Source organism: Gigantopelta aegis, chromosome 14 (genome assembly GCF_016097555.1).
Source record: "Gigantopelta aegis isolate Gae_Host chromosome 14, Gae_host_genome, whole genome shotgun sequence".
NCBI lineage: Eukaryota > Metazoa > Mollusca > Gastropoda > Neomphalida > Peltospiridae > Gigantopelta > Gigantopelta aegis.
The window spans coordinates 49,404,481-49,418,486 of record NC_054712.1 but is presented as its reverse complement, the minus strand read 5'-3'; the positions used below and the strand labels follow the sequence as shown (position 1 = coordinate 49,418,486).

The 14,006-nt window shown below is 39.4% G+C and overlaps 1 protein-coding gene across 1 annotated transcript in view; it reads left to right on the top strand.

The window, feature by feature from the left end:
• LOC121389322 (protein APCDD1-like) overlaps positions 1–8,052 on the top strand; it is a 33,768-nt gene extending 25,716 nt beyond the window's left edge. Inside the window, exon 3 of the mRNA XM_041520918.1 lies at positions 5,629–8,052. Within this exon, the coding sequence (XP_041376852.1) occupies positions 5,629–6,405 (777 nt within the window). The 3' untranslated portion in view covers positions 6,406–8,052. The remainder of the gene's footprint in view (positions 1–5,628) is intronic.
• The last annotated feature ends 5,954 nt before the right edge of the window (positions 8,053–14,006 follow it).

The following is a 14,006-nucleotide window of genomic DNA, read 5'->3' as shown; positions in this document are numbered from 1 at the left end:
TGTTACATATTTGGTAATTTTGACATATAGTCTTAGAGAGGAAATCCGCTACATTTTTCCATTAGTAGCAAGGGATCTATTATAATTTGCGTAATCCCGAAAACAAAATAGCACATGCCACGGAGTTTGATATACCTATCGAGGTGCACTGGCTGCAACGAGAAATATAGCCCAATGGGTCCACCAACGGGGGTCGATCCTAGATTGACCGTGCATCAGACGATTGTTTTACCACTGGGCTACGTCACGCCCCGATTTATCTAATGCGTGTCTTAGTATATTATATATATATATATATATATATATATATAGGCCCGTAGGAACGACTTTGGGAGTGGGTGGCACTGACAGATCGGGCACACATTCTATATCAGATTTTTGTTATAATGGCAAACAGTAATGTGATAAAAAAAAATAATACTAATAAAAAGACTCACAAGGGGGAGCACGTGCTCCCCCCCCCCCCCAGCCACCCCCCGCCCCTCCACCATTTCCTACGGGCCTGATATATATATATATACGGAAGGGGGGGGGGGGGGTCCACTTAAAGATACTTTGGTTTCCAACCATGAACTACCTGGAACGTCTGACATTGATAATGATAGAGCCTGGCGAATTGGTCTGGATTATTGCGGGATTAAAGCGCCCGTCTGCGGATTAACCGTTACGTCAGACCATTATGGCAGACGTCTTGTGACAGACGACACAACGGGAAATTCATCCGCCAGACTGATGTTTGATGTTGATAACGGACTCCTGTGATTGACAGTTAGAGTATAATATACTTACACGACAGACAAGTGGATTAACCTTGTTGTAAGACGAGGAATATCACTTTTGAAAATGAGTTGTCGTCTCTACCAAGAAGTTGGTTAACGATGAGCTTTTAAGTATGAAGTTGTTTGTATCTTACAAATTAAAATAGAGGATTTGTGTTTTATTGTCTGGAGACTAGATTGAGGAAAACTGATGAATAATTAACAAGGAACAAACGCAGACTTCGAAACTTTGGCATAATAGCAATGGCGTAGCTAGCATGAGGCAGACGAGGAGCTTGCCTCGTTTGGAATTCCTCCAGATTTATTTTATTTTTCCCATGACACTGATATTTATTTTACAGCTCTGGGTTTTTTCTCGGCGTTTTTTTTTTCTCCCTCTCTGGCTACTCCCCAGAATAGTATATGAAAAAAGGGTATTTCCAGATAAAAGGGGATTCATGGAGCAAAATTCGGGTACACCAACCAACCAAAACTGTCTTTGACAGATGTTAATTAATTACAGAAGGGAGAAGATTTAGAAAGGCAGGTACACAAACACATAACCAAATACGCAGGCAGACCGTGAGACACAGAGACAGCGAAAGATACAGAGACAGGGTAGAGACGGAGGGAAGAACTAGAGAGGGAGAGAGTGAGTGGAGATAATGAGAAAAAGTGAATACGAAATGTCATAGTCTTTTCTTTCTTTTATTTATTTTTTCTTATTTTTTTAACTGGTTCCTGATCATTTGACAATGCCAAGCTTAAGGTTGAGGTACATTGGTTGGTTGCCTTACAAAATAATATGAATAATGTATACGTTTTACACATAATCATTGTATTATAATTACAGTTATATACACATTGAATGTGCAAGTACACCCTGATATGTGGCGTAATGGAAGTAAAGATGAAATAGTCCTTGGATAGATCGCTTGAATGGTCACATCCTCTAGTGTCCTACGATTATGCTCTCTCTCTCTCTCTCTCTCTCTCTCTCTCTCTCTCTCTCTCTCTCTCTCTCTCTCTCTCTCTCTCTCTCTCTCTCTATCTCTCTCGCTCTCTCTTCTCTGTGTGTGTCTTTTCTCTCTCTGTTTGTCTCTCTGTCTCTCTGCTCCCCCTCCCCATCTATAGCTCTTCTTCTCTTTCGGCCTAATATCGAAATAATCATAGTTTAAAATATGTTGAGGTGTCATTAAACCAATACTCTCTCTCTCTCTCTCTCTCTCTCTCTCTCCTCTCTCTCTCTCTCTCTCTCTCTCTCTCTCTCTCTGTGTGTGTGTGTGTGTGTCTCTTTGTTTCTGTCTCTCTCTTTCTCTCCGTCTCTTTGTCTTTCTCTCTCTGCCTCTGTGTGTGTGTGTGCGCGCGCGCGCGTGTGTCTCTGTCTGTGTGTGTGTGTGTGTGTGTGTGTGTGTGTGTGTGCGTCGTCAAAATAGTCAGACATCAAACAGCCGTAGTTTAAGGTGCGCTAAGGTGTTATGGTTTCGGCAAACAAACATTCCTTTCCTTTGCTATTATATTACGAGATTTAGACAGATGATGTAAGTACGTCTGTACCAATGTGTTACCCCAGCCTTCCACTCATCACAGAAAGAAAAACAGCCTAAAGAGTCTCAAAGGTATCGACACCCAACCACTAAAGTGCTGATACCATGGATACATATTTGTACAAATCATTGCTTTAGGAACAGAGCTAATATTGTCCAAGCAAATATGGCGGCCACAAGTCTTCAGATTGGATGAATCTCATCGTGCTTGTTTGGCCGGATGTGCAGGTGTGTCGGTCTCGCTAATTGGTCACCTCGTTCCCGGCACAATGGCGGTGTGTGTCAATAAGGCTTATTGGTCGTCTTGCGTGTACGGCACACTGTGAGTTACGGGTTCGTAATGAGTCTAGGACTGAAGCCGGCGACAAAAACACGGACATCCGTAGCGCTATTAGAATCGTCATTAGAAAACGTGAAGCAGGTGTTGAAATCCTATGTAAATGTGAGCAATTCCACACTTGGACACTTGACGCGAAACGCGCTCAAAAGTCTTGCTAGATGTGTCTAAGTGAACGGTGATGAGGGTGTCGCATAAAACACACACAGGCCGCGCAGAGCACTCATTAGTGCATCCGATCATCTTGTAAAACCGCAATTAATGGTCTAACCTCAGAGCAACATAAATAATAATAGTATACATGAAGTTATTTTGGTCGAGAGAGAGAGAGAGAGAGAGAGAGAGAGAGAGAGAGAGAGAGAGAGAGAGAGAGAGAGAGAGAGAGAGAGAGAGAGAGAGAGAGAGAGAGAGAGAGAGAGAGAGAGAGACTTGACTGTTAGTTGTAGGGAGTACTATCCGTTGACAACTACCTTGCAAAAAAAGTCAATATAGGTTAGGTTGACCACGAAGATTTGTACTTGAACACTCTTAAGCCACAGCATCGAGTCATTTTGCTGTTGGGGGCGACACATTTTATTTACGGTTATACAGCGTCAGACATATGGTTAAGGACCACACAAATATTGAGAGAGGAAACCCGCTGTTGCCACTTCATGGGCTACTCTTTTCGATTAGCAGCAAGGGATCTTTTATATTCACCATCCCATAGACAGGGTAGTACATACCACGGCCTTTGATTTACCAGTCGTGGTGCACTGGCTGGAACGAAAAATAGCTCAACGGGCCCACCGACGGGGATCGATCTTAAATCGACCGTGCATCAAGCGAGCGCTTTACCACTGGGCTACGTCTCACCCACAGAGTCCATTGAGTGCAATCGGACTTGCGATCCATCGCACCTTCTGCGAGCGACTTACTACTTAGTTATAACCCCCCACAACCCATCCACATACACACGTTTGACAAATGAATAATGGTGATGTTTGACCTCTTCCCACACACACACACCACAGAACACCCGCTGTGTTTGGTGCTATAAGACGACACATTTAACTCCTCGCAGTGACATCGTGGGTGATATAACCGGCGATTTGTCTTAAGTCCTGTAAACGATACACTCGAGACAAGACGGAAAACACCACTAAACACCAGACCCGCTACAGATCATAAATTTGATCCGTCAAGTGGAGTGTATCGATCACGGGGTGAGCGGATTCCAACGATAAATCACTTCACCGTCTGAAGCGATACGCACTACCTCTGATTGCATAGTGATCGCAAACACAGGTCGCAGAGTTCTGGGAAGACGTCGGTTGTCTCCCCTGTGGGTGGGGTAGAGCGAATTTTAAATATAATCTCTTTGATTTTGTTTTGTATAGGGGAAGGGACGTATAGCGCGGTCGGTCTAAGATCGATCCCCGTTAGTGGGCCTTTTGGATTTACTTTTATTATTTCTTGTTCCAGCCAGTGCACCACGACTGGTATATCAAAGGCTGTGGTATGTGTTATCTTGTCTGTGGGATGGTGGATATAAAGGATCTCTTGCTACCAATGGAAAAAATGTAGCGGGTTTTCTTTTAAAGACTGTGTCAAAATAACACAATGATGATAGTCGATGATTAATAATCAATGTCCTCTAGTGGTGTCGTTAAACATAACAAACTCACGTTTTGTTTTGTGTGAGTGTGTGTGTGTGTGTATGTATATATATATATATATATATATATATATATATATATATATATATCACAGGGACTGCATACGCAGGTCATAGTTATGTGAAGCTATGGGTTATCTCCACTATGATGGGACAGAGTGGAGTAGGCACGTTTTCCTAACTATCTCTTGGACTTTGTTGCATATGGAGATACATTTTAAAATAAGCACTGCCTCCCGATTTCATAGTGATTGCATACGGAGATCCTAGGGTTTTAAGATGTCGGTTATTTGTTCTGTGGATGGGCTAGGGCGTTTTTGTTAAGCAGGCATTTACATATGAACATATAAACGGCAATATCGTAACTAACGGGTATGGGAGGGACACGACGTAACACGCCATTAACCCAATTGTATAATTCCTGTAGTTAGGAACAGCTAATTTGGCATCTTTGCTTGTTTGATTTGTTTGTTTGCTTGTTTTTGTTCGTTTGATTTTGTTTATTATTATTATTATTAGTAGTAGTAGTAGTAGTAGTAGTAGTAGTAGTAGTAGTAGTAGTAGTAGTAGTAGTAGTTAGTAGTAGTGGTAGTAGTAGTAGTAGTAGTAATAGTAGTAGTAGTGGTGGTGGTAGTAGTGGTAGTAATAGTAGTAGTAGTAGTAGTAGTAGTAGTAGTGATGGTAGTAGTAGTAGCAGTAGTAGTAGTAGTAGTAGTGGTGGTGGTGGTGGTGGTAGTAGTAGTAGTAGTAGCAATAGTAGTAGTAGTAGCAATAGTAGTAGTAGTAGTAGTAGTAGTAGTAGCAGTAGTGGTAGTAGTAGTAGTAGCAATAGTAGTAGTAATAGTAGTAGTAGTGGTGGTGGTAGTAGTAGTAGTAGTAGTAGTAGTGGTGGTGGTGGTGGTGGTGGTAGTAGTAGTAGTAGTAGTAGTAGTAGTAGTAGTAGTAGTAGTAGTAGTAGTAGTAGTAGTAGTAGTAGTAGTAGTAGTAGTAGTAGTAGTAGTAGTAGTAGTAGTAGTAGTAGCAGCAGCAGCAGTAGTAATAGTAGTAGTGGTGGTGGTGGTAGTAGTAGTACTACTAGTAGTAGTAGCAGTAGTAGTAGTAGTATTAGCAGTGGTAGTAGTAGTAGAAGTAGTAGTAGTAATAGTGGTGGTAGTAGTAGTACTAGTAGTAGTACTAGTAGTAGTACTAGTAGTATTAGTAGTAGTACAAATATTTACAATGAATCAATGTTACTATTGTGTGTTTATTATTTGTACTGGATGTGTTGCCAAATACACCCTTGACCTGTATGTAATTACATTTCGTACTCATTTTTTTTTTTCCTTTCAGACTGAGGGATGTGGTGTGTGTTCTAGGGTGGCTAACTCCAACGACTATTATCCTCCCGAGCTGCGCACGCATCACGGAAGCATCATGACGTTACAGGGCGAGTGGGTGAGCACGCGATGCGAGTCTCGACAGCGCGGGATGTTCCTAACCAGATGGCTGTCCTTCCTGTCGGACGAGAAATCGTGGCAGGGCCGCTACGACTACTACCAAGATCCCTTGTGCACCGAGTCCAGCTTCACACTCTTCGCCAAGGGAAGCTACGCCGGCGGGAAAGCATCGTCGCTGATCCCGAACGCCAAGGACTACAGCTTCAAGGTAACGCGCCTGAAGATCACTCCCAAGGACATCAGAGTCACGGATCATCTGAACTACTACAGCGGTGGAGAGTGCGGCAAGGCGAAGACGTGGAAGTTGGGGGTGGAGCAGGACGTGACGTTCACGAACGGGTGTGTCACGCTTGGAATCCAGCTGCCGAACATCGAGCAGGAGGTGCTGAAGATGGAGGTGGTGCACAGGAAGCTGCATCTGTACGTGGGCGAGCGGTTCACGGACGAGCCGGTGAGGAGGTTCCGGGACAAGAGGCCCACCTCGTTCCAGGAGCCGCTCGTCAAGTGCGACTCGGTCAGCATGGGCATGCACATTAACTCCGTGTACGGCGGCCAGGCGCTGCCGCTGAGGGCGGGCGAGTTCCGATCCTCGTCCCTCGCCGCGTCAGTGTCATCAGCGTGGGTGGTCCTCCTTGTGTGTGTTTGTTTTGAACTGTTTCTTGTTAGATGAAACGGAACAAAATCTGACAACAGCTGACAGCATGATATAGTGGTCTATGTTGCTGTTTCATATCAAATGATGAAACGGAACAGAATCGGACAGAATGATGTAGTGTTTTGTGTTGCTTTTTCATCAAATGATGAAACGGACAAAATGTGAGAAGGTTTAGTGTTCTATATTGCTGTTTTATCAAATGATGAAACGGACAAAATCTGACAACATGATATAGTGTTCTAAGTTCTATGTTCATGACAGAATCTGACATGATGTAGTGTTCTATGTTCTATGTTCATGACAGAATCGGACAACATGATGTAGTGTTCCATGTTGCTGTTTCATCAAATGATGAACACAATCTGACAAGTTTTAGTGTTCGATGTTGCTTTTTCATCAAATGATGAAACGGAAAAGAACCAGGATTGTAATCGATTATGCCAAATACACCAAAACCAAAGAAAATATTCAGGTTTTCTTTACCTCTAACATTAAGAAATACCTAGCTAACATACCTCAACTGTCTGGTTTCAACGTTAGATCTGCTTTGACCTCAAGCTTCTATATTTATCATCGACATCTAACTGTACTGTTAATCTTCCTTAAAACAATGACATTGATTGCTGTCCGAACTGTAGCAAACACTAGCATGCTGTGTGCATGCATTTGACATTCTTGATTGAAAACGTTCAGTTTGTTTAACAACATCACTAGAGCACATTGATTTATTAATCATCGGCTATTGGATTTGGCTGTAAACATAAACATTGATTTAAAATATCAAGATTTCATCGCAAAAAGTCAGTCAGTAACAATGCATTGCTACATGGTCATCTTTAGATATTTTGGTTTCTAAGAGTTTTCTGCGACACATTTCTTTATTAGATATTTTGGTATGTACATATTTATATATTTTGATATCAGTACGTATTAAAGTTACTAGCATTATCAAAGGTAAGATCGCTAATAATATGTAAATTACTGACATATATTGGAAAATACATGACATTCGATGTGTCATTACCCGTGTTGTTAATTTGAACACTATGATACATGTAGATGGTGTGACATGTCAATATTTTCAGATGTAATGATGTTTAAAAGTGTTCTTGTGTTCCATATTATATTTGTATATATGTTACAGATTACGTATATCTGACTCTGTATATATACAAATTTGCAATGTGGCACTGAAGTAGTTACAACAGATCCTTTGTAGGCATATAATCACTAAAGAAATTCACAAAATATCTTTAAACGACAGCTATATTTTTCAAAAATTCTGATCTGGTGAAAATTAATTATTAGTTGTGTGCGCATGCAGTAATTAATTAATGACGACCAAACTCTCTATATATATATAGTTGTGTTTAAATGATCGCTGTTCATATTTTCGTTATCGACAACTCTTCTTGATTAAATATTAAATTTATATTTATAACATAACATCACATATGGTTCAACAATTTCCTGTGCCAAATTGTGCCTTTTGTTGCATATCACCTACCTCAACTGATGTATCCGGTCATTATTATTTTATTAATCTAGTTCATGTTTCTTAAACTAATAAAACACTGAAATGTGTTCTCTGTATAGAAATGAATATAAAACACGACGGAGCATGCCTATAATTAACTGAGATAAATAACGTGAAAATTGGCACCATCAATGTTCAGTGTATATGTTATTGATGTATATATATTTTATTGATACATGTAACGTTGGTGTGGCTGAATAACTTTCTGAACGAAGTTTTATCACATAAAAAAATGTATCTATGTACAAGATAGACTGTAATGGAAATCATCACTGCAACACAGCTACATCTTTTTTTCTCTCATTGTTTTTGTAGTTTCAACTCGTTTTTCTTTTTTTAAAGGTTAAAGGGACAGACCCTAGTTTCAACCCGTGAAAATTAACGCTAGGTTTAGTTAATCTACAAACCTGTAACACATTTGGATAAAGTTACAATTGAGTGAAATATGAGTCTTTGACATTGAAATGGTGAAATACCCTCTAAACATAGACTAAAACTCGACTCCATAACTGTTACTTCTCAGACGCACGTGCGTTTTTTCAAATATGAGAAATGGATTTTGTGATATTAAAAACACCAAGATGACCAAAAACACTTCAAATGTACGGAAATGGATACTCTAAACAATAAAATCAAAGTAAAGTATGATTTCAGTTATCAAAAACGGCTCTAATAGTAAACGAATATGCCTTAGTGTTTCAAAACTGGGGTATGTCCCTTTAAAGGGACACACCCTAGTTACGGCTAGTTGTTAACCATTACGGCGTTGTTTTTCGCTATTAAACCCCATTTTTCACAAATAAAATTGCACTTTACTTACATTTTATTATTTAGAATACACATTTCCATTCACCTGAAGTGCTTTTTTGTAATCCTGATGTTTGTAAAACCACGAAATGCATTTTTTGCATTTTTTCACAAGACGTGTTGTCGAGAAAAAACCGTTAAGCAAGCGAGGTCCAATCTATTTTTAGAGGGGATATTTCCATTTCAATGTCACAGACGTTGGTATATCACGTGACCGTTATAATTTTGGTTCGGTTTGTTTTCTCGTGCACGGTTCGCCCAATCAACATCCGATTTGTTGTTGTTCATTTGTGAGATTTTTCTTCACAGTTCGTGAACATTTTCAGTAACAATAAAGTTCAGGCAAGTAAGTGTCTCAATACAAAACGTTACAAACCCTTAAAACCAATAATTTTGCTAAGTCTTACGATATCTGGAGAGGGGATACAACCAGGGCAGAACAGTTGGAACATGTCCAGGAGAGGTGAAACGAACGCACCCCAAGTCTGTGAAATTTGTCGTGACGTAGGCATTGTTGTGCTTCGAGCGACATCTACCGGTGACATCAGAATACTAACTTTCAAAATTATTTCAAGCAATTGGGACATGGGGATTCCCATGGTATTTATCGATATAAAACCTGCTTTTTCACTCCATTTGATAAAAACGTGATCTAAGTGTGTTACAGGTTTGTAGATTAACCAAATTATAATTTATTTTCGCTGGATGGAACTAGGGTGTGCGGCTTTAAAGCTACATCATTTATAACAAATAACGTCATCAGGGACCAATCCATGATGTGTTTGCGAATGACATGTAACTAAAAAGGGCACTGTACTATATACTCACATCTTAAGGACACGTTGGCACATTTTAAACATATGGTTTGTACGTACACAGAAAAAACACACCTTGTTAACGATTTGGCATGACAGTTGACAGCGTCATTTAATTTTTTATTTATTATTATTATTTATTTTTTAAATGAATGACCAAGTTCAAAGTCAGCTTTCTTAATGCCTAGCATGTGCAGATTTACGACTTTTAATCTAGTACTAGATTTATCATTTTGACTATACAGGATTTTAGTTTTCAGCAGATTGTGTTGGTAATGAGGTCAAAGTGTACAACTTTAGAAATATAGACTTGAGTATTTAGTGTCCGTTTATAGGATTCAAACATGTTAACGTGTTTTCTTGGAATGAGAAGTTCGCCACACTCTTAATTATTGTTAGAAACACGTGAAAACTCTGTGTAAATATTTGTGTTGTAAAATAAACTGCAGGATCTGAGCATAGTTTTGGTTTTATTTTAATTTTATTTTTGGTTCATTATTATGATATTAGTATTTAAAGAACCAGCCAATATGGATACAACTACAAATTTGTTGCGATTTTATTTTTTTAGTTTGGTTTTTCTGTTCTCACAAAGTGCCTAAGATAGCTTCGTGGAACGTAACAAGTTAAGAACATTGATCAACCATCGGTTATTGGACGTGAAACATTTGGTAATTTTGGGACTTCAGCTAGGGTATTTTCCAAGCTAGTGCTACGAATTCGTAAAACCATCGTAGACTATGGTGTCTCTATAACACATTCCATCCCAACGTATATTGCAATTTCTTCGTGATACTGAATTTTATTCTAAATTTTAATTATCTGTAATATTTGTATTTTTTGTACAGTTCTTTACACTGTGTTTTAATTTAACTGTTGAATGTTTATATTGATGTTGATCATCACTTAATGATTTGCCTTTACCATAGTTTGACACCCAACAGCCGATGTATTTTTCGTGCTGGGGTGTCGTTAAACATTATATTCTATTCTATAGCACACGTCGTAGTTTACTAGCTAGTTCATTATTGCTTTAAAATTAGTACACCAAGGACGTAGACTTGGCGGAAGCATTCGAAGGGTAGGTGTCTAGTCACAATGTCGACAAAGGGATCCGTTAGGCTTATATTCGAACCTCTCCCCCTCCTCCCCCCAACCCAGGTTCAGACAACGTTAAGCGCCTGTACATATTAAAATAATTGTAAGATTTTTTGTTTCGCGTTTCGCACTATATTAAGTTCATTTCGCGTCTCAGAGTAAAAACTGTCTGCTTTTAAATCATTATTCATTTTACGCCCATGGCTGTTCTTTATGCTTTGACATTCGTGTTGACTGTTTGTTCTAAAACCTACACGTTAAACGAAACCCACCGGAACAAGTCGGACTTCAATGCCTCGCGCGACATGAAAGAAACATTTCAGCTAAGACGGACTACACGGCGCAGTTTATAGGGGACTAAGTTCTCGTTTTACAAATCAAAAAGCGATTTGCACCTCTCTGTCCCACGTCGTCTCCATCACTTGTAGGATCGACATCGACGTGTACACTGGATCAAAACAGATGTCGAGGGCAATTAAAATAGGTAGAACGCTATACGACGGCGGATCAAAGATGTCCTACTAATTATCTGGCGATTCGGTTTCTCCAAGTCAAATAAAGAAGTAAAGCTCCGTTTGCACAGAAAGCGAATGCCCTCCTGTTCAAATAAATCTTTAATAAAAGCTTTAGTCAATACAGCACGCCGTGCTGCCTGGTTTTATTTACGCACCAGCACGTGACTAGCTCGAAGAAGGACGTAGTTTTGGTGTATAAATGCTCGAGTGGATCTTTAATAAATGAACGGACACGGAGAAACGCCTGACGAGATTTCGTTTCGGTCAATATAAACGAAAGTCGGAAATCTTACAAAATGCCAGAGGAATCTTTTGCTCGTGTTGTCAATATTGACGGCACTAGGTTTTTTTTGTTGTTATTGTTTTTTCATTCTTATCGCGGTGTGCGGCAAGGGTCACGGCTATGACGCTCGCTTTATTATGACAAAGTGAATTGATTGTTCGTTCGTTAAAACGATAAGAAACTTCACGGTGGGGTTTTCTCGTCCACCGGCGTGTGCTGATGATGCTTCCAATGAAAGAAAGAGAGAGAGAGAGAGAGAGAGAGAGAGAGAGAGAGAGAGAGAGAGAGAGAGAGAGAGAGAGAGAGAGAGAGAGAGAGAGAGAGAGAGAGAGAGAGTGAGAGAGTGAGTGAGTAAGTGAGTGAGTGAGTACCTCTTTAAAGGGACATTCCTGAAGGTGCTGCAATTTTTAAGATGTTATCGACTAACAGAGACTTTTTAGCGATTGTAATTACACATCACGTATATTTTTCTGCATAAAATATTAGTGTCTGTATGTTAAACGTGTTACTGATCGTTCTAATATTTGTACTAGGTTAAATTTGATTTTATTTCCTAAAATATCTTTTTTCGTACGTACGAAATTATTTGAAGACAAAATCCAGTTTGGGCTTCTTACTAATATTAAGACGACCAGAAACACATTGAATATACAGCCACTGATATTCTAAACAGAAAAATATATTTAATATGTAAGTTTGATCGTAGAAATATTTTATTTGTCGGAAACATCTTACAATGCAGCAAACTCAGGAATGTCCCTTTAACATGCCCCTATACCACTAAGGTGTAGGGCATGGGAAATAAAGAAATTTTATATTTAACGACGCAAACCAACACATTTTATTTATGGTTATACGGTCAGACATATGGTTAAGAAACACAGATATTGAGAGAGAAAACCCGCTGTCGCCACTTCATGGGCTACTCTTCGATTAGCAGCTAGAGATATTTTATATTCACCATCCCACAGACAGGATAGTACATACCATGGCCTTTGATATACCAGTCGTGGTGCACTGGCTGTGACAAGAAATAATCCAATGGGCCCATCGACGGGGATCGATCCCACACCGACCGCGCACCGAGCGAACGCTGTACCACTGGACTACGTTCCGCCCCTCTGCTGCCAGTGAATGAACGTCAGTAATTTGTTTTCTCAGTTATTCCTTTCTTGTTTTCTTTAACGCCACCGACGGGGATCGATCATGGACCGACCGCGCATCAGGCGAGCGCTTGACCATTGGCTTACGCCCCTCCTCTTCCTCACATTAAAAAAAAAAAGGTAACATTTTGTTTTGTTTAACGACACCACTAAAGCAGATTGATTTATTAATCATCGGCTATTGGATTTCAAACATTTTGTAATTCTGAGGAGAAACGCATTACATTTTTCCATTAGTAACAAGGAATATTTTATATGTCCCATCCCACAAACAGGATAGCACATACCACGGTATTTGTTACACCAGTCGTGATGCACTGGCTGGACCGAAAAATAGCTCAACGGTGATCAAAACCAAAACAAAAACCGACCGCGCACCATGCGAGTACTTTACCATTAAGACAAAAGATGTGAAATACATTAGATAATTATCGTAATTTATTTCGACCCCCTACCACCCTCACCACCCCCAAACCACACATACACATACCTTTCACTATCTTTTCAACAGTAATCTGTATTAATACTTCTCCCCCACCACCATCTCCGATATATACACCCCCACCATTCGACACGGTATTTTACGGGACTGGTGCATAAAACAAAACAAAAAGGTTGTAATTTTAATATATTTAATTTTGTTTAATGAAACTACTAGAACACATTTGAAATATTCCTTGAAGTTAAATGTTTTTCTTTCGCATGATATGACTGACTGGTAGTTTTCGTCTCTTCTGCAAACGGAGGAGGAAAGTTATTTAAACAAAACTGAAAATTAGTTATTTTTATACGAAGGTATATCACTGTTTCTTACACACCCGTTGGTGAGAACATCATTCGTTATTTTTGATAACACATACCTGTTTAACACATGTACGTGTATTAACAATTTCAAGACATTCGACTGACTGCTCATAGGTTATGTCCAGTTCACCAATGTCATACATCCAATTAAAACACAGCACGATCGAAATAGATTACACTGTGACGTATAGTTAACCTGACAATCATTTGTCGGTGACGCGTAAGTGCAAGAACTGTAGATAATGTTTAATCGAAAAAAATATTAAAATTTGCTTAAAATCTGTGTTTTTTTAGGATATACCTGTAACAAATAGAATAATACATTCGTGTCCGTTAGATGTCATTTATCTTACAACTCGTTGTTTAAAAACGTATCAAACTCCCTTTCTCTCGTTAGATACACTTTAAAATAACTTGTAAGATAAATGGTATCTAACGGCTACCCGTGTATTATTCTCTATATATCATTCGAATAAAAGGTAAATAATTATATATTATTGCCACATATACAATGTCGTTACAATGTTGACTCTTTAGTAAAGTGCTCGCTTTGTGCGCGGTCGGTTTGGGATCGGTCCCCGTCGGTGGGCCCAT